Consider the following 22,047-nt stretch of genomic DNA (forward strand, 5'->3'; position numbering starts at 1 on the left):
TTTCACTTCTCTGTGAAAGTTATCATCGTGACCTGATATTTTTAGAACAGTGTCTTTGGGGCTGGCTCTCCTATCTCCTATTTATATCCTGGATTCATTCTGCTGCTTCCAACCAAGCAAACCAGAGTGTTTGCTAAACACTCTCTGCAGCTCATTATAAAACTTCACTTGTTACTTCTGAAAACTGAAAGGTTTAGCAGTATTGCAGATTTCCGTCTCTACTAGCAAGTTGGCCTTCAAACATACAGTCACTGTTTTGACAGTATTTTACATCTCTCTTTTCCAAGTGGTGTTCTATTAGATTAACTTGGATAGGAAGAATAGCTTCACATTTATCATGTGTAACTTGTGGGTTCAGTCAAATGCAGTGAGATATTGAGTAGTTTAAATCTCTAGCATATGAACTGTAAATTAACATTAAAGGCCTTTCAACATCCATTGCTCTGTTTAAATGGTTGTGCAGAATTACTTGTTGCCAGTAATTTTTACTTGAATACAAATATATCATCTGTTTTAATGTTGTTTTAACTCTCTTAAACTGCATGTCACGAAAAGAATAACTTAAAATTAGGCAATGGCAAGGCTGAATAATGTAATGGATCATCAGGACTTTTATTGCCATTTAATACAAGTTTCAGGTTTGCTTGCAGCTCAAATTACATTTCCTAAAAGCCAATGGTATTTTGTTGCTGATCATAGTCCTGGAGGATAAAGCTCCATCTTGCTGGAACCACTGATTGAGTTTCTTGACAGACAGCATAAAAATCTGTTGTGAAGAAAGAACTCTCCTGTTACAAGAGACGACTCTCTTTACCAAGTGAAGTTTAGGCATACAGACACAACAGTGAGGGGAGTTCTCACTACCGACTCTTTTTTGAATAAACAGAACTTCAGACCCCAGAGCTCTCCATTTATCACATTTCTCACAAGTGTGAGAGATTTGGACACAGAGACGACAAATCAAAAACCCCATAGAGTATACTGTGGGACGGATTGCAGAGCAGAATCTAAGAGCAGAACTCTTTTTGGGAAGAGTTTGTCATTTGCAGGTCATGTAGCAGTTGTGAAAAACAGCTTTGCATCTTCTTAATAACAGTTTATTGATTTGCCCTGTAAGCTAAGGACTGGGGTCCATGCTTCCCAAGGAATTTGGGAAGCTTGGTGGCAAGTACTCAGTACTTCTGAAGATTGCAACAGGATATCTTAGCTACTGAAATCAGGACTATGCTAGTACCCGTCCATGATAATTTCTCATGGTGTTGCCACATATTTATCTCACTGCGGCATGTCTCTACCTGCTCTCCTGCTTCCTATTGTCTTTACCACTTCCCACAATATGCTGCAGGATGCGCAGTACTGTACTAGGCAATAAAACCTTACTTTCTCACCCTTTCTCCTTCTCATGACCTACTATGCATCTTTTTTCCACAACACAAAGCTGAACAAGGCAGGGAGTTGGAAATTAACTACTTTTTCTGAAAACTTTTCATGCCTGATTTATTTATTTTTTAAACCACAGGGGGACTGAGTTCCTTTGAAGTTACTTGTTTAGTGTTTGGGGGAAAATAAAATGCCAGTTTAAGCTTCTGATCTTTCATGATGGCATATAGAGATCCAGTGGTCAAACTTATGCTTAAAGCAATTGTTCTAGAGCCACACTTTTCCAGGCTAATTAATTACTGGTTAAGAATGACTAAAGCTTGATTATATTGAAGCTTGTATTTCAGCTTCCATCTGTGGTGAAATCAAGATGTATTCAGCCTTATCTCTATTCATGGAGATGGCTTGATTTTTATTCTTATGGTTAACAAGTTCCTTGCTTATTGACTGTGCATTTGAGAATGACACTACTAAAAAAACTTGATTGGGAACATTATCATGCACTGTTAGTTCAAACTGTGGAGGTTAGGAAAGGTACACATTGTGAGAACAATAGCCTGTCTTTACCCCTGTATTTGCAGTACCTCCCTGGTACAAATGCTGATCTACCCTAACGTGTGATAATAGTATGTGGCAGCTCATTGTGTATGTGATTGACCACTTGTTTAGTCAGTTCCTGCACTTATGCAAACAATCAATACTTTCATACCTAAATTCTCCTCTTGTTTTTATATCTAACTATCACTGACTTCACTACCAATGTGAAAGTGTGTGCCCAGAATAAGTACAGAAAGAGGTTTATCTTTGTTGCCAGTCTTAAGATATATTTTTTCCAGAGATATTTGATTAGAGACAACCTTTTCCTTAAGGCAATACAAAATAAAACAGATGATGTCTTAAAGTATACACTTAAAATTATTTTACAAACAACAACGCTGTTTTCAGCTTGTAAGTTTTGTGCTATGAAACTGTAATGACAAATGCCTTGTGGAATAATTGTTGTATGAACAGTTGTCATGCCCATTCAGTGCAGCAGTGTGTGTGTGTGGGGAGACAGCTGCTGATTTTACCAACTTGAATGCCTCCTGCTACTGATGTTCATTTTATGGCATCATGGTGTGACCCTATACAAACTATGCTATAAGGCGTATTTAGAAAGCAGCTCCTGGACTGGTCCTCAGGAAAAGGCTACACTGTGAGCATGAAGGAACTTGATTGAGGTTCTGCAATGCATGTTAAGTATTGTTATATCATGTACTCTTCAGAAAAATCTTCTTTCTTTCCTGTATAAATTCAATAGGTACTACTAGAGTTTATGTTTACTTAACTAGTGATATCCCTGTCATGCTCGTGTGCTCACATGTATGCATCTCGTTCATCTTTTTTCCCTCCAAGTATTTTTTCTTTTTTGTACCAAGTGGGACATTCTCCACAGTGGTAGGATCTATTATTTCAGCAAAATTTACTGGCTTAGTGGCTGGAGTCTTTATATTTGGGTGAAGGATGCAGCTTCAAATCTCTTCTAAGCAGACGTAATGTTGTTTCGTACACTTTGGGTTATAGAAAATCTTGATGTGGGGAGTGCTGGGGAAAGCAGCACTTCTGATCATACTTCATGCAAAAAACTATGCTACATGTAGTTCTTATATGAATCAAAAGCTTGCATCTTGATGGGAGCCTCCCTGGAGTTTGTAATTAGCCGCTTAAATCTCACCACTCTCTGGGTCTTGAGACAATTCTACTTCTTAGCCATCTCCTACTAGGTGCCTCAAGCAGCTCATTTCTGTGTGCAGGCTTTTCTGGATCATTTGGGAGATGTTTCTGTCCTTTTAAAGACAGCCTAGGGAGCGTTGGGGCTGTATATTTGCTAGGCAACAAGAGAACCCAAATTGGGTGCTTTAACTCTGAGTGTTGAGAAACAGATTTTTTTTTTTTTTTTTTTTTTTTTTTTTTTTTTTTTAAGATGGTACCTTAATGCTTTGAATGCAGGAAATGCTGTTAAATGTTTGCTTTTATTTCTAAAATCCTCTCCATTGTGTTGTGGATCTGTTCAGGAGCAGCTGTATAAAAACTGCTGAGAGCATGAGTATGTTAGAAAGATATTTCTTTCCATCCCGGCTGGTTAAAGATGCATTCAAAGGCCAGCGTACATGTGTGAGTGGCATGATACAGTCAAATGCAATGTGAGAAAACATGCGGCTGTAATGGGTTTACAGTGGGCTGGCAGTGCCTACCTTTTTGATGACAACTGCTACGGTTTTAAAAAAAAAAAGACTGCATATTGTTGTAGTTATATAAGTGACGGTAAACTTTATGTAGAAGAACAGGAATTTACTCAGTAAGATATAAGATTTTTGTGCTTAGTACTCTTTCTAGTCTCTTGCTCATGTAATGTTCTTTCTTTGGTTTAGTTTTTATTTACAATTTTAAATTACTGTTCATGCCAATGAATTTAGCTGACGTTGACATGATGTGTGTTCAAGCCGGAGTTCGTATGTTCCTAATCCAAGATCTCCTTCACAAATATCTTCCTTGCCTGTAGCCTGGGTGCAGCCTGTTCTCTCTTGTTTTGGCCCTAGTGTATGAGCAGAGGATTCGTAGTTTTCACTCAGTTCATCATTATTTATGATATAACTGGTGTCCTCGTTCTTCAGTTGATCCTGTGTTTCAGACAAGGAAAAACATCAGTGGAAGAAGCTATATAGAGAAGGATTTTTAATAAAGCTTAAATGAAAAACAGGTCTGAAGCAATTCTACTTTGACTTTATTTGCCTTTTTTTTTTTTTTTTTTTTTTTTTAAGCTACTAATTTACCATGTTGATCTCATCTTGATGTTGATTAAAGCAAATAGTTGCTTATCATGGTCAGCTTTCAGGCTGTACTGGGGAACATAGTTTACTGTCCAGACCTAAGATAACTTCAGTACTTAGATACCACTGATGCCAGTGGAATGGGACAGCCAATACTTTCAGCATCTGACTGAATTATTTAAAATATTTCCCATATTTGAAGCTCAAAAAATCTGTGGCTGTTCTTGAAAATGTAGCACTGTACCTTCTGAGACCCCTCCTCTACAATCCTGAAGAAATCCATATAATCCATATAATAATTGTTGTTGAAAATAATAGGCGTTGGAAAAAGGACTTTACCAAGGTGTTTCATTGAGTAAGGTGGGTTTTGGGTTACTCCTAAAATACCATTAACTAAGCCAGGTACTTACTCCGTATGCACTGGGGCTGGTCAGAAGTCTGGCAACAGGATTACACCATTCGGGTAACGTCGTTGTGAGAGGTGGACCAGCATGGGTTAAAATAGGTTTTAGGTATCTGTGAAGTTCATTAAAGAATATCTCCCATATTGGTTATTGATACTAAGATGCTTCTGTATTATGCAAGGAAACTTCATTTCAAAGCTTACAGTAATTGTCTAGTTGAATTGAAACAAAGCAAATAGTTCTTTGCTAACCCGTTACTGTGTTGGTTCACCTTTCATTAGTTAGGATGACCTGGTGATCAAAGCCTGTTCTGAAGGGCACCAGAATGGCTGAAGGGTATGTCACAGGATACAGAAATGGAGAAGGAATTCAAAGAGAAGAAATACACAGTAGATTGTCCTGTTTGCTGTTCCCATCTGCTGATTGCTGTAAGAGTGATCTCTTATGCAATTGTAACAGGAAACACTTTAAGATGCAACTGTATCAGCTGGTTATGTAAGAATAGTAGTAAACTTTTTAAACATATACTCAACCTTTCGTAAGATCAGTACATTTCTTCAATCAGCAAAGTATATTTCAAATAAAAAATTTCAAATATTTCAAAAAAAATTTCAAAGTGTCTTTGTTTCTGGGAGTGTACGTAAATTCTCAGCAATACCCTATTCTCAGCATTCAACACATTTTACACTTCATACATCAATGCTCCTTTATATAAAATTATGTAAATAAGTTACGAACAGGCTTTATGCTGTTGTCTCACCCCTGTCTTTCCTATCTTTTCATCCAAAAGGGCTTTATTGAGATAAAGGAAAAACCTGCTCATCTTAAGCAATTATATCATCCTTGTATCTGTCAATAATAGCTCTCCCAAGAGTCCTGCAAGTTGACTTATCTCCTCAGCTACTCACAAAGTAATTTTTGGTGTTCTCTGGGAAGCAGGTCTGTCAGCTATTTGTGCTGCCAGGGAAAACTTGCTTTATTGATTATTGACCCTCTTTATTCTCCCTCCTGCCCCAGCTCTCTCACCCCCTCATTAAAGAGGAGAGTAACAAATGTAACTCTGAGGGGTTACTTGAGCTCTGCAGCAATATTGCAGGAATACTGAGTAAGTAGCAGTATGTCTTCAACCTAGCCCAGCCAGTACCACCTTTTCTTTCATAACCGTCTGACATCACTGCTCCACACACACTGTACAAACTCTGTCTGCTGAAGAAACTGTCACGTAAAACACCCTTTATGCTCTCAGTTACAGACTGAAAGGCTAGATAATCTGCTCAGCTCTGTGCTACTGCCACACAAGTTCTGTAGTCTGTTTTTGGTATGGGTATTTTTTTTCTGTGGAATTTTTTAAAATTAAATTGTATCTATCAGAAGACCATGGAATTCCTTCATGCAAGATTGTATGCTGAGCTAATGTGAAAAAATGAATGAGTCCACTTCAAAAAAGATTTTAAGACTATATTAAAATCTGATTAAATTGATCTAGTGGAATTGACCAAGGTGTGAATCTCATGATCAGATTATGTAGGGAAAGTTTAGGTTCTGAGCAAAACTAAATGAAATCTTTCCTGATCCAATCTTATTGGAAACCTCCAGGGAAAAAAACCTTCAAAGTGCCAAGTAGTTGAGAACTATTATTAAAAAAGCAATGTATAGAAGCTATCAATATGAGTTTTCTGAAGTGCTTAGAAAAGGCAATAATGGAAGCAGGAGCCTAATTCTATGTTTTTAATCTTTTTTAATACTGGCTTTCTTATTACAAACTTGAATTGTTTGAACTGACTTGACAGACCCTGCATGAAAACCAGAGGTTTGTAATGGAAGTTAAACTTGATTATTCTGTTTTCCATTATTCATTCTAAAATAAGTAACTGAGAATGAATATTCCTCTACACTACCTCCTTAATCCAATCTCTTGGATCTCATGTATAAACAGTCTTATAATGTTATAATAAGCTTTATAGCCCTCAGTGAAATGTGTGTTCTCTTTACCTCCTATGTTATGTACGGATGGCATGCATGTTTCCAGGTAGCCCAGCACCATCACAGTGAAATGGGCAGACTACTTGGTTGGCACAAAAGTCTTGAGTGGAGGGATTTCTATTCTACCTCCCTCCCCCCAGTTTTTTGAGCCACCACACCTTTTGGGGTGAACTTCTAGTGTTTGATGTGTTTAACTATTTAGTTGCTATGCATGTACATTGATGGCTTTTAAATTGAGTGAAGACTTTATTTTGGGCTCCAGTGCATCCTCTAAGTTCCCTTCCCTTTTCTGCATTTGTTGTGAACTGTCAATGTTTTTGCTTTGTAGTCTCTTCTGATACAGTTCAAGTTCAAGAAAACTGACTTCACTTTATTGTAATGCTTCTAAACCTGTAATAAATTTACTGCTTTGTTCCTTAGTTAACTAGTAATTATTCAGCCCACTAAGAACTTCACTTGCATGGGCCTATTTTTCATTGTTTTAATGACCTGTGCCATAAATGGTTCTTCTTTATTGTTGGCACAGTTGCTTTATAGTATTGCAGACATAATCACGTTGTTCAGTGTGGCATGAAAGGGGAATTCTAATCCATGTATAACGCTGGCATTTCAAAAATATATCAGACATGGGTCTACAGCATTTTAAGGCTGGCAAAAAAATCTTATCACATTCCACGGCCTGATTACATCTCCAGGGAAAAATAATTTAAATAAAGTAATAGAAAAAGATGAATTTTGCACTAAGGCAGCTTTAAAAATTGGAAGAAACTAAGTGTAAAACTTAGCAGAACTCAGATATAACTGCCTAACCAAATCTATGTCTTCCTAATTCAGGGATGGGGAAAAGATAGCAGGAAGATATATCAATCAACCCACTCTCACTTGCATTTCAGTCCTCTATGGGCATAACAGGCTACCTGCGCGTCTCAGATACCATACAGTAAATTAAAGAATGTTATTTTTGGAGTGGTGGTATCTTGTAAGCTGGGAAACTGAGTTTGAGATGTTTGTGCATGTGTACTTACAGCATATAAATTTGTATACTTTGCTGGCATGTTAGCATGCCTTCACTTTTGAAGTAGACCGTTAAATTTCCCATTGAATCCCTATATTTCCAGGCTTCTGCTCTCCGTTCACGTACCCACAAATCTTTACCCTGGGTCCCCTTATGGCTGTTTGAACATCCTGGCAACTGCTTTGGCAGTTCCATTCTGCAGTCCCTGCTCACCAGGCACAGTTCATCTCTTTTGTACTGCTATCAGACGGCATTTAGATCAGTGTTTACTCCTCTCTGGTTCAGTCTTTCTCACTTTAAATCATGAGACTTCCTCATCTACAGGTAGATAACACGTCGGGCCAATGTAGCCTGAATGCAGATGGGTGGTTTGCTAGGGCTGGAAGCTGAACAAGTCGAATGGGCTGTTGGAGGATACAGCATACTCAAAAACAAGATCTTCAGAGTTTTGCTCTCAAGATTGAATAAGTTTGAGGGTATGAATAGCAAACTTTATAACGGAAGTTTCACAACGGGATCTCGTTTATGCTGGACTTTCAAATCACCAGGATAGGATTTGAATTTTTTTCCGCCAAGTGTAGATCACTTCAAAATAGTCTCATCAGGATTTTTAAGGGGAAAAATTTGGAATTGCTTGATTTTCATTCCCTCCATCTGCCTGAAACAAATGCATATTACAGAAATTTTCCTCCTATATATTAAATGGCTCAGATTACCTGTAATTTTTTAAATAAAGCCTTCAAATGAGAGAGATCAGGTAATCCTTATGGCAAATGGTAATACCAGTAACCATAAATTTAGGATTTCCATTATGCAGAAGATTTGGAGTTTTCAAAGTTTTTGATTCATGTCAGAACGGGAAAAAATAGAATCTCAATTTCTTTCGGTTAGTAAGTTTCAAATGACTACACTTTTGTTAAATTCATGTGTTCTGTCAAATTTTTGAGACTATTGGTAAATTGCTATCTTTTTGACTTAATGGCATTAGCATATTCAAAGAGGGAAAAATACTATGGTTGTAAACACATCTGTTCTGGCTCTAGGACTTGCATTTTTCTTTTGCTTGAGGGTCAGAGTTCTACTCTACCTGTAATAGTTTTGTTAAATATATAATAGTAACTACTGTGCCCTCTCTTTCTGCATGCTTGACTGGAGCTTTTGAGAGAAAACTAATTTATATATAGTTTAAAGAAGAAAAAAACAAAATCCCATGGGCAGGAGAGGTGGCCGCAGTTCTTAAATACATGTGGTAGCTCACCTTTACCTCTATAAAACACTGCATTAGGCTCAGGAGGTATTTTTTTACCTTTTATTTCATTGCATAATGGTGGTTCTGTAATTCAAGGTAATTCTATCCTTCTCAAAGGTAAATACTTTCATACTAAAGTATTCGTATTAAAAAGCCTCAAAGTACAGAAATTCTTGTGATACTAGTCAAAATTACATCTAGTGATTTTTCCAGAGATTACTTTCCTATAGCAGGTAGGCTGTATCATAAGTACATGTTTGTTAAAACTATGTCCTTAAATATTCCATTGCCTGGTGTTACTTTTCTGCTGTGCACATACGTCTCTAGAGGCGAATGTTGCCACACCCAGAATCTTTCCTTTGTGCAACTCTTTGAAAGATTCTTGAGGATCGTAGCTTTTATTTAGTGAATACTTCTACTTAAATTGGAGTTTGTAAATTAGTTATGTCATGAGTTTTTGTTATTTCTCATTTTTATATATATGAAGAAATGTATATAAGAAAGTTAACACAGAAAAGATATAATTTCTGTTCATTCCATATTTTTCACAGTAAGGACAAATGATATCTTGGTCCTTGCAGAGCTGCAGTTTTCAAGAGTGATTTTGATACTAGCTGTGTCATAGTCTAACGAGCAAACACTTCCGTTTTGGTCATGCTTGAGTAGCAGCAGGCAAACCACTGAACTTTAGATTATCTGCCTAAATTTTGTACATGGCTAACTGCTGTTTATAGCTGACCGAGATTATTTGGTAATCTTCATACAACAGTTTGTGTGTGTGACTGAGCTGGTGGGGCACAGAGACATCTCCAAGTCTTAAATGCATGCCCAGCAGATTAAGGGGGAACTTCACAGAATCACAGAATTTCTAGGTTGGAAGAGACCTCAAGATCATCGAGTCCAACCTCTGACCTAACACTAACAGTCCCCACTAAACCATATCCCTAAGCTCTACATCTAAACGCCTTTTAAAGGCTTCCAGGGATGGTGACTCCACCACTTCCCTGGGCAGCCTGTTCCAGTGTCTAACAACCCTTTCAGTAAAGAAGTTCTTCCTAACATCCAACCTAAAACTCCCCTGGCACAACTTAAGCCCATTCCCCCTCGTCCTGTCACCAGGCACATGGGAGAACAGGCCAACCCCCACCTCGCTACAGCCTCCTTTGAGGTATCTGTAGAGAGCAATAAGGTTGCCCCTGAGCCTCCTCTTCTCCAGGCTGAACAAGCCCAGCTCCCTCAGCCGCTCCTCATAGGACTTGTTCTCCAGGCCCCTCACCAGCTTCGTCGCCCTTCTCTGGACCCGCTCAAACACCTCCATGTCCTTCTTGTAGCGAGGGGCCCAAAACTGAACACAGTACTCGAGGTGCGGCCTCACCAGAGCCGAGTACAGGGGGACGATCACCTCCCTAGCCCTGCTGGCCACACTGCTTCTTATACAAGCCAGGATGCTGTTGGCCTTCTTGGCCACCTGAGCACACTGCTGGCTCATATTCAGCTGACTATCAACCATCACTCCCAGGTCCTTCTCCGCCAGGCAGCTCTCCAACCACTCCTCTCCCAGCCTGTAGCTCTGCTTGGGGTTATTGCGCCCCAGGTGCAGGACCCGGCACTTGGCCTTGTTGAACTTCATGCAGTTGACCTCAGCCCATCGGGGCAGCCTATCCAGATCCTCCTGTGTAAGGGCGAATGATCTTTGCTCACATACCAGGGGATTTTCTTCTGAGGATGGTGAGCTATCAGTGTACAGCAGTTGAAAAAGGCAGGGCATGATTATATAGGATTTAATCATTAGAATAACAAGTATCTTTTTGAAAAGAGCATGAGATCTACAGTGATTTAACATCCAAAGATAACTTGATCTGCATTGTGGAGAAAGCTAAGAAGCTAAATCTAGCATAAGTGATATTGGAATTTATCTTTGATATTGGTGAATAGTGCTCTGCTTCTTTGACTTTTTTTTTTTTTTTTTTTTTTTTTTTAATCCTCTTCCTCAATCCCACTACTGTTTTAATTTGAAATACTAAACTCAGGATAAATGGAATTGTACTGTAGTCCTGGGAAGTCCTGGGAAATATACCCAAATTATTGGGTATATTTGAATGATTTCTAGACCCATTCTCTCTGTCATGTCTGAGAGCAGTGAGAGTGGGTGAAAATCAAGGGTAATAAAAACTAGTTTAATGCATTCACACAGAAAACTGTCTGACTGTAAAGTTCCAGAATCAGATGTAGTGTCAGACCCAAAGAATGAACTCTGGCTTTGATGCAGAGTATGGCTAAAAGTTGGAAGCTTTCAAATTTGGAATCACTGTAGAGATATGTGCAAGGTGGAAGCAGTTAGCTGAATTGATCTTAGCTGGGTCTTTCTATAGATAAGTAGCTGCAGACTGGGAAGTAGCTTGTTCTCTAGTAGGCACTGAGTAAAATGTCTGGGATACTTGCACATGATGGGTTTCTTGTTTTGAACTCACTGAAGAGGAGAGGAAAATTCAGGCATCTTACTCAAGTTATTTGAAGCCTATTATATTTGAAGCCTATTATATTCCAAATTTAACATCTCAATGCAAGGAAAATCAGAGACATAAATGGAGGCTTGCTTATATAATTGATGTGTGGGTAATGCAGCTAATCCTGGAAACAGGATAGGGCATGTGGAAGGACAGAATGTTACTCAAATAAGATTCAACAGGAATACGTGAACAGACACTAATGTCAGGCAAATTAACTATAGAAAGAGGATTCAGACTGAGGTAGCTAAAGAGAAGAACAAAAAACCTCCCTCAAGTCAGTTGCATAATAAAAACAAGGACATAACCATCTATCTAACAGTAACCCTTCTGATCAAAATACAACCAAATAAAAAGAAATTGCCTTCCCCAATGGGTCTGCATGGGAGTCATCTACATACGCAACAAAGAGTTAAGTCTGTGCTGTGCTAGTGACATCAATCACATAATTCATTGTGGAAAAGTATACAGTGAAGTTACAGAGGGTAGCTTTCAGCAGGATATTGCATAGGGGGATGCAAAGGAAATGTTCATTATTAAGGCAAATGTATAAAAGCAAATTGCTTTGTGTTCTCAGAGCTGCATACAATGGTAAAGAAAAAGGTTAGGAACAGTAAGATAAAAGGGTATCTTCCTGGCTACAGTGCAGGATAAATAAAAGGTATTAATAACATCAGTGTGACTTTTCACACACACACACACACACACACAAAAAAAAAAGTGATTCAAAACTGGCATCATTGGTAGGTTCCATGTCCCTCATCATCAGACACCTAATAGCAGGATATTTGAAAGAAAACTAATCTACCCATCTTACATTTTCATCAGTAAAGAGAAATGGGCAAATCCCAAGGCAGTTTCATCCTGCAGTGCCTAAGTTAATTGGAAAGAATTGCAACTAGGATGAGTTTCTTTCCCTTTTTTGACTATAAAAATCTGAACTAATAGATTAGACTTAAATGGCTAATAATTAGGTGTCTAAAGTTTGATGAAATGAATCTCACTTCAGGATTTAGGAAATTAAAAATCCTGAGGCAAAATACATGAAACCAAACACAATATCCTCCATACCAGAGAAACTAAGAGAGTTTGAAAGGCATCCTTTTGTTTTTAATTAGGAAATAATGTATTAAAAGCAGTGTATGCATATTAGAAGAACAAAGGTGAAATACAGATTTCTGAAATAAATTTAATGTCAAAGCCACAAGGAGAAATCAAGACTTTAAAATCATTAAGCTTGGGAAAACCTAAATGACAATGGTATTCACAGACAGATATTTCACCTCAAAATACTAAATAAATAAAGCCTGGCACATTGGAAGGCATAGAAAATCGCAGAACATTTTAAAAACTTGCATGCCCATAGCTTGGCAACAGAGTGCGTGCTGTGTGCAGTAATTCACCATGTAGAAAAGGAGCTTCTGATAGTGGTACATTTTCAGTGTGGTTACAAAGCTGGAGGTGTCGTTGGCTTGGGTAAGCTAAACTGTATTGTTAGAAAAGATGAACAGTGGTGTGACCTAGCAATGCGTAGATCCTTAAGGCCTTAAAAAGACTGATGCCGGCTGCCTCAAATGAGATCACTTTCAAGCTCTTCATATAAAGCATGTCCATTGTAACAAAGTGCTGCAGGCCCAGTATTGGCAGAGGAAATGGCTGCAGAAGAGCAAGTTAGCAGGGATTGCTGCACTCTGTGGAAGACTGTTTCACATGGGCATCTTTGTCCTCACCATCTGCTCAAGAAATAATCCAGAAAATAGATGTGTAAAGAATGAGGACTGGCAGCATTCACAGATACTGCTAACAACCATCTAATACTTGTGGTCCCACTGATCTAATCAATTGCAAGATGCAGGGACAATAAATCCCCAGATTAAACAGTGAAGTTTAATCAAGTGAGTTACTTCAATCACATTTTAGAGAAAAGATCTGATCTGAATACAGTGGAAGCTATAAAGCTTTTAAAAACCTCTCACCAAGAAGTTATATCGGGTAAAATGAACCCACATCTACTAAGATTGGTACTGGGGATAGCACTGACTGTGGTGCCTCTGCCCTGGGAGAGGAGAGCTGGGAAGCCAGGAGGCTGGTGGAAGTGGGAATGGCTAGCAGGAGAGTCCTGTGAACAATACTTTCCAAACGTGACTGGTGTCATTCAGCTCAAACTAAAATACTGCAATGAAAACAAAGCTGTAAAATGGCAGCCAGAACTTTGCAAACAGCAGCTAGAGTAATATACTTGTTAAAGCCTTCTGGTGACATTGATTGAGAGCTGAAGTGAGTGCGCCAAATTTGTGCTTTAATAGGAAAATAATTATTCAGCATTTTTTCAGGAAGTTGGGTATTTCATCACTATAGATATAGCTGTACAATTGCAGTTAAAATGGTTCACAGGCCTGTGGAGACTGTTTTTGATAAATCTCTGGCTTCTGCTTTGCCAAGAATCAGAGAATGATCCCAGTTACAAAGGTGCAACTTGAGATGGAAATATGAACCTCCCCTAAGAGAAAATCATTAAAAAAACTTTTCTTGCAGTTTTGAACAATGAGCTATAAATGTGGAGAAAGGCTTATGGGAACAGAGCATCTTATATTCTGATACTTGATTGTGTTTGTAGATGTTAGCAAAAACAGAGATACAAAAGTGCTGATTCATTGCAGTTTTTAGAAAGAAAAAAATGGGGTGTGTAAACAAACAGGATCTTTTTCTCTATCAGAACCTTGTGGAGTAAAGAAGAGTAAATAAGGAGATGGGCATCATCCTGGGAGGGAAGAAAACGGTCACTCCAAAGAAAATGAAAATTCTGGAAGTTTTTAGAAGGCTGTGTTGGTACAGTAATGAACTATAGACTGGAGAGGTGGTCTCTTGGCCCAATATGAATCTATAAAAAGCCCTGTGATTAGAGGTGTGTGTATATCCCTACTAAATATAAAAGCAGAGCACCAAGGTGACATGTGCTGAGTGAAGACCATGGCAAAGCTGACAGCAGAGAATTACATATGATGCATTCACAAAATGATGATATTTATACTCTCATTTATATACTCATTTATACACTTGCTCATTTATACACTTGTGGGAAACAAGACTTGCTCCAGATAATGAAGCAGATTCAAAGCCCATGTAACAAGATCAGGGCACATTTTAGGACTTTTATTGGAATAATGTTCTGCTTTCTAGTATAACATATTGTGCTTATGGACACTTAGGACACTAAGAGAGATGCTGGGAATGCCAAAAAAAAAAAAGTCTTTTAATCTCTCTGAGCTGCTGAAGCAGGATAGCCTCTGTAAAACCTCGTTAATAGGAAGCTTGTTTAGTTTAATACATCCTCTGAGAATCTCTAGTCCTATGAGCAGATTGGTATGAAGATTATGCCTGCAGATTCTTTTGTAGCTCTTTCCAATGTGCAACCCATGTTATGTGTGCAATTAGTTAGCTGGATGAAGTTGAAAGTCTCTAATGTGTTTTTTTTTTTTAAAAACAAACAAACAAACAAAAAACAAAACAACAACAACAACAACAAAACAAAAACAAACAAACAAACAAACAAATAAAAACACATTAAGAAGTAGAAGTGTCAGTGTTTGAGGAACAAAAGACACTGCATGGGAATAGGCTTCACTGTAACCCAAATAAAGCAGCCTTCTGCCAAGTCAAATCTTTGCTTTTGAAAATATATTTTAAAATAGAGAAAGACCAGCTAGAGAATGCTCATGACATAACGTTCCTGAAGAGGTATGGGAATATTGCAACAAAGAACAATTGAGGATAATGAGTTATGTTAGAGATCCTAGCAACAGGAAGATGTGTACTGAACAAAGGACAATAGGATAATAGCAATTTTTATACTGCTTGGAGCAAAACAAGTTTGAGGTATTTATTCTAATTTTACAGCTTAAAATTCTAAATAGGTAAAAGGAAATATTTTGTTTAGGAATAGTGGCAGATTACAATAACAGTACAGGGAATCCATATTACAAGAACTCATACTGCCTTTTGATCGGCAGAGTTGATTGAAATATAAAAACAAATAGAAAAACTGTCACTATATTTCTGGTTGGGATAGGTTATCTCACAGCTCCTATCAGATTAGCAGACTAGTCTGGAGTGGGGATGACCAAACTCTGTCTTTGCAGAAAAGAGCTTCCGGGGAGGCTGTGAAAGGTACAGAACAGGATGGTCACTGGGAACAGTGTGCTGTGATTGGGGTACTTGTCACTCAGTGTGACAAGTGACTTTTTATGGTCTGGTTGCAAATGTAGCTGGACAGAGTTGGGAAAACTGGATGACTTTTGCTTGAATGAAGCAAAACATAGTTTTGCAAAGATGTGGTATTCCAGACAAGAAACTGCAATGAGAATTTATAAGCATTTCTACTATTTTTCCACATTTTTAAAGGAACGTGGAGATGTAGTGAAATGAAAAGGCACTCACTTTCAAGCAAACCTGACCTATAGTTTTATAGCAGGCATTCAACTTGTAGCAATCATTGTTTGAAGAAATCATGGACCCTGTGATAAAAGGATGTGTGATCTGGATACTGTAACACTTATTGCTGTGTGAACTGAGACAATAGAGGGTACCAGACCCTAGGCCTCTTGCAAGGCAAGGAAATTGTCCCCTTTTTGCTCTACATCCTACAAGGAGTACTTGGAGGAGTTTATTTTTTCCACCTAGTGCTGGAACATCAGCATGATAGTACATGCTCCTGCCACAGTAGGAGAAAATCCGCATCCTTGTAATGTTGTCACTGCTGTATTTGGCTAAAGGATGCTAAATGCTTTTGTAATCCTTTTTAATGGATAACTGATGTGTTAATAGAGATGTTGCAGGTATTAGGCACCAGTTTCAAAGAGGTTAAGCCAGTTTCTTAAAGCTTGCCTACCTCATGGCTCACAGATCATTACATTTCCAGTGAAAGGTTCTGGAGACAGTTATGAAAGATATTTTTGTTTTAATTTGGCATCTTTCCCTTCTGTTTATTGGTGCAATACACTATGCACATGTACCAATGCCGGCACTGACCCAAATGCAGACAATAATAGAGAAGGGGAAAAGTACAGCATAGCATGAATGAGCATGAGGCTTTCTCATTCTCAGTGTTTCATTACAGATGGAGAGGTCAGCTATTGGGGTTTCAGCCATGAGTGGCTTGTAATACAAAAGGCAGCTATATGCTGCATGAACAAGTGTGGCTGTTCTGGGAATGTGATTTGTTTAAGAAATATTCATGGAGATCACTGCTCTTTTCTTTTCCCCTCTCTGACAGAACTCCTGTGCTCAACTCCTAATCCAGATCTGATTTCAAAACTGTTTGCTGACAGATTTCACTCTAATGGCTCATTTCCAAATGCCTTAATATCTTAATGGATTTAGACCTAGATGAGTATTCCAAAAGCCTAACTCTTTGAGAACTCCTGCTCGGTTTTTCTTTCCTAACCAGTTGTTCCCCCTCAAAAATACCTATGTAGACTTTTTTTTTTTCTTTTTCTTTTTTCTTTTTACTTTTTTCTTTTTTCTTTTTTCTTTTTGAGAGACGTGACTTGGGATAATTCAGTTAACTGATAATTTAGTTAACAGAATTGTTTCTTGATGATAGCATTTAGATAGTTAAGTACACTGATCTCTTTTTACCCTTGTCCATGTAAGAAGGGATTTGGTCTCTTGAAGGCACTTGGCTTCTTCAGGTCCTTCCTCCCCCTGGCACTGCTCTGCTGTGGAAAGGAGGCTAAACATGGCTCTGTCTCCTCTGGGGCTTCCTCTTTCAGGAATTAATTATGTTAGCAGCCTTGCTTGCTTATGTTCCTGAGTGTCTGTGATTGCTAAGACCTGGCTGATATCAAAGTGATTTCTAAGCCTGTGACATCATGGACAGTCTGGCCCTATAAATAACTGACCTTCTGTTACGAATGGTATGGTTTGAGCTAATTCGGTGAAAACCTTAGTGCTCTAGTGCAGAAGACAGAAGATCAAGCAAAGAACTGAAATCTTGTCAGGAACTGCATTTCTCAGTATGAAATAGCTCTGAGCAGCAGGAAGTACAGTGTGCCTACAGCTCTCCATATGAGCTAAGGCAAAGACCAGAGTCACAGAGTTGCAAGAGTCCTGTAAGGTCTTTGGAAGTGATAATCTGATAAAAACATAGGTTAGTTTGATTTACCTTTCTAACTGAGGCAATGTTGCATGTATGTGTGGTCTAAGGACAGAATTACTCATGTTGAACTACTATAATTCTATTCTTGTCTAGAGCTTTGCCTAAAAAAAAAAAAAAGCTTTTGGCATGACAAAGTGTGACTTAGGTCACATAGTTCTCCAAGCCCCCGTTGAACTCAAGCATTCAGTAATGCCACTGACATGATTGGCAAGGCTTTGCAGCACTCTGGCATTATTTTATTTTTTATATCTATATAGATCTTGAGATAAACTAGATTTGTTTACCTTGATATATCTGTAAGTAGTGTCTTGATATAGATATTTTGATATGGAGTACTATATATATGAGATTTTCTTGTTAATCCTAATTGAAGGTCACCAATTATTTATTAGGAAGATTGTAAACTTTATTTTTTAAGGCAGAATCCAGTTTGTTACTTTTTACCAAAAAAAAAAAAAAGGAAAAAAAAAGAAGAGGAATTTAAAAAAAAAAAAAATCAATCAAACAAACAAACAAACTTGGGAACTTAAAATATACTGCTAAGCTCACTGGATGTCTTAGCAGTAGTCATAGTTTTGATCAGTTAATGTATTTTACATAAGGTTGCAGTATAGAAAAGGTTGGCATCAAGGTACTGTCTGAAAAGATTTAGAGCTGGCAGTACTCTAGCAGGAAATGAGCTGGCTGAAAGGTCAAATTCTCCTAGGAAAAAATGAAAAATGGGAAAGAAAGGCTCAAATAAATGCACCTGGCTTTGTCTGCAACTTGTATTTGCACTAGACACCTAAACTTTAAAGAAATGATTTTAAACTAGACAACACCTACTTTCAACCTCCTTACTGTGGAATCTGGGGGCTAAGTATAAAACAGGCCTAATATTGAAAGTTGTTCTAAAATTACATATTAAAACCAAAATGACCTGCCCAGGTTTTTTGAATCATAATTTAAAGTTGCATTATATAAATTTTTAAAACAACCGCTTAGTCCCTCATGCTTGGTATGAGAAACTTCTCCATAATGTAAATGTAGACCTTGCAGATGGACAGCTTTAGACTCTGTATTTAGAAATTTCCCCCTGTAACTTTCAAGGAAGAATATAAATGTGGTGTGGTGACAATAGCTGCATTTAACCTACTCATAAGGTTGTAGAGATTGGTTTATATAGGAAATATATCTTGTTAGACAAATCTAATTTTATCCTTGGATGAAATTACAAGTTTGATTGATAAAAATGATCTGCATTTAATAAACTGTGAAAGGCATTTGAAATGACACTATGATTAAAATTAGCTCTTTAAAGTATCAATAAGACATGCATTAAATTGATTAAGAACTGGCTGATTGATAGACTTGAAACAGTAATTGCCAGAAGAGAACTGCTATGGATTGGTGAGTGTTTTAAAGTGTTCGGTGCTTGGTAGAAAATGTGATATTCAGTAACTTCACCATTGTTAGTGGTGATGGTGTGTGGTTCGATGATGTAGATTAAATTATGATAAAGACAGAGCATTTATGTAAACACACCTTGATTACTTGGTAAGCTGGTCTCATTTGGATATATTTCCTTTAGTTGCAATCCTGAAAACAAACAAGCAAGAAGGGCCAAATGTACCTGCAGTGATTGTGGATTGTAAGTAAAATAAAGCAGGGTGATAAACTCAATCTGTTATAAAAGGAAAAAAAATGTTTTAACAGCAACCAACCTGTAGAAAACATTCCTAAAGGAAGTAATAAACTTTCCACTGCTGATTTTCTTCTGATCAGAAATGGATATGGTCCTGGTACCTGTAATACTTGAGTTGTTCCTGGGATCAGTACAGGATGAAATTTGTATCTATGACGTCTAAGAGGTGAGACTGGATAATGTAAAGACCCCTTGTGGACTAAAATTTGTGCTTTATGAATTTAGTTAGCTAACACTTTAGAAGTTCTTTGACACTAGGAAAATCATAAAGGGATTTTTTTATTTTTTATTTTTTATTTTTATTTTTTTGGTATTTTCTTCCTCTCCTATGTGCCTAGTTGTCCCAAGTTATGTCTGTGTGACTTCACTTGCTAATCCTTGTCTTTCTAGCTTCTTAGTTCTGCTTCATTTAGCTTGGTAACATTCTGTGCAAGCACATCATCAAAGCTCCTCTTTGTTCTCTGCCAGTGGAATAAATATTTCATCATCGTTGTGTGTGAACCTGTAGGTCTTGAATGAGCTTGACAAATTTGTATTTTCTTTGTACTCAATTATAATCATTGACTTGAGGTTTGTCAACAACATAATGCAGGGGATACTTAACTCATTTGGCATCTTGAGGACTCTATGTAAGAGACTTAGATTTAAAATCATCCTTTTTCTTTTTTTTTTTTTTTTTTTTAACTTCTGCTTCCAACATATATGAAAGCAATTACAGGAGTGGACTATTCTCTCTTACGTGATCTGGAGATATTTTTTACAGTATCAGATACCTCATGAATGTTGACACCAGTTCAAAGCAGTGTCCAGCTCTGCAGAACACTGGCAAGATACTTGTGGTGCATAGGGAAAGCACTGTCCCAGTCAGCATGTGATTAGTGAGGGGCAACTTTAAGAGGGTCAAATGTTTTTGCTGCAGTTGTCACAAACAATAGATATCCCAGACAAACGATGCCTTGAGTACTGTCATAGAAACTGACTTAAAGCTATATGTTAACTAGAATCATTCTTCAGGAGCATCGTGATGCCAAGTGCCTGATGCTAAACAATATCAGAATCACTAGGTTGTTGTAGGATCTATAATCCTGGCTTTGTGCATGGCCCTGTATCACTCTGGCTAGCTTGGACAATCCTCTCTCCATTCTACATCATTCTTCAGTCCTGTGCTACCCAGTCCTGAGAGAGAGCAGCTGTGAGTATGTGGGCCAAGGAAAACGGGCAAAGGAAGGGAGCTGTGTTGGGACTGGGTGTTCCTAGTGCCTCTGCCCATGGCAGTTGATCTCCCAGGGGATCTTCTGGGGAGTTGGTGAGAAGTAAGAGAAATACTAGGCATGGTTTGCAGAAACCAGATCAGCTCCTCTTCCAGAAGGCTTAACAGTATGGTAGTAGTGGGTAGGAGAGTGATGCTTTGTTGGTGTCAGTATCATGACAGAGCTAAATGAGGCTTCCTCTCTTTTTGTTTCGCTTCAGTCAAAGGAACACCTAAGGAGACATCCATCATCCATCCCTGTTGGGTCATTGGCATTGGTATGATCCAAGACTTATGACACCTTTATTACAAAGAGTTTTTTGTCTGCATTGCTAATAATTCTCTACCTGATCACCATTAGAACAGCTCCCTCTGCTGCTTTAGCCCCCCACCCTGATTACAGGCAGGAGCTGTTTTACTCCTTAATTATTTTTTTTTGTACTTGAGTGTGACGCTCTGAATTCTGGCATAGCATTGCTTGCCTATTGCACAGTGGGAGAAGTTCTTTTTGATCAGACTACAATTCTTTTGAGATACCAAGTTAACATTTATAATAGAGATATAGTTGATTTCTCAGATGGAAATGTTTCTCTTTTTAGATGCCTGACACTTCAGTGAAGAGTCAGAATTTTCCAAGAACGTTTTTATTCAGTTGAAAGTTTCTTCTTCTGTTGAAAACAGTTTTGAGGGAAAATATTTGACCCCTAAATATACAGTTAGGGTCCAACTGTACATATGTATGTACGGCTTTGTATGACCTAGGGTAGCCATCAAGGACATAGGACTGTAAGTATTTTGGGTTGAGGGATGGCTATGTTAGTCTGACCTCAGTACTAAGTGCAGTCTTTGAACAGTGAAAGAAAAGGGTAATCAAGGACTTGAAGTTATATGGAAAAAAGGATAAAATGCCATGTGCTTTAACAAAAGCAGATTGTGTCAGGCTAGACTGGTATCTTTCTTTGATAAGATAACTGATTTGCTAGACAAGGTCAAAATAACAGATCAAATATCTACGTAGGTTTAAGCAAAACATATGAGGTACGGTGTCTCATGGGGAAAAGATTATTTGAGAGGCTAAAGTATATACTAGAAGACAGATAAGAAATTAATTTCCCATTTAGCCAGCTTGTGTCACCTTACAAAAGGCATCCAAGAATGGAGAGAGACTGTGAGAGGTGTGTCTCAGCTCCCAGTCTTGGAAAGAGTCTTGTTAAACTGAAGTGAGGCTAATGCATGAAGCAGTGTTCATGAGCAGATTTCATAAACAGTTGCAAGCAAGGATGTTATCACCAGTGCTGAGGAGGATTAGATTCCTCTGCTTGAGCAAAGAGATGATCCTGAAGAGAGCAGGAATAGGGAAGAAATTTAATAGAATAAAATATAGTCAAGTACCTAGCGGCAAGTAAAATGAGAAAACACTGCACAAAGGACTTGGTTAATACATTTTCCTCCTTAGCTAGCAAGTCCACAGCCAATAACATCACCTCTAAGGCAAGAAAAGCTCCTTAGTAGCTAGAAATCAAAAGCAGTGTGGCTCTGAGTGTCTGTAAGCAACTTTCTCAAGAATTGATTATCTAAACTACTTAGGTACAGTGAGATTTGTCACACC

At 38.0% G+C, this 22,047-nt stretch overlaps 1 protein-coding gene across 3 annotated transcripts in view; it reads right to left on the reverse strand.

Moving 5' to 3' along the window:
* Positions 1-578: 578 nt before the first annotated feature.
* The window catches only part of SLC9A9 (solute carrier family 9 member A9), a 218,515-nt gene continuing 197,046 nt past the window's right edge, over positions 579-22,047 (reverse strand). For 2 of the 3 annotated variants that reach the window (XM_038183440.2, XM_038183439.2), the window contains 2 exons: positions 4,601-4,706; positions 579-4,040 (listed from right to left, as the gene is read on the reverse strand). In XM_038183440.2, the coding sequence (XP_038039368.2) occupies positions 3,819-4,040; positions 4,601-4,706 (328 nt within the window). In that variant the 3' untranslated portion in view covers positions 579-3,818. The remainder of the gene's footprint in view (positions 4,041-4,600; positions 4,707-22,047) is intronic. The other variant, XM_072042776.1, reaches the window with a different exon arrangement.

Source organism: Anas platyrhynchos, chromosome 9 (genome assembly GCF_047663525.1).
Source record: "Anas platyrhynchos isolate ZD024472 breed Pekin duck chromosome 9, IASCAAS_PekinDuck_T2T, whole genome shotgun sequence".
Taxonomy (NCBI): Eukaryota; Metazoa; Chordata; class Aves; order Anseriformes; family Anatidae; genus Anas; species Anas platyrhynchos.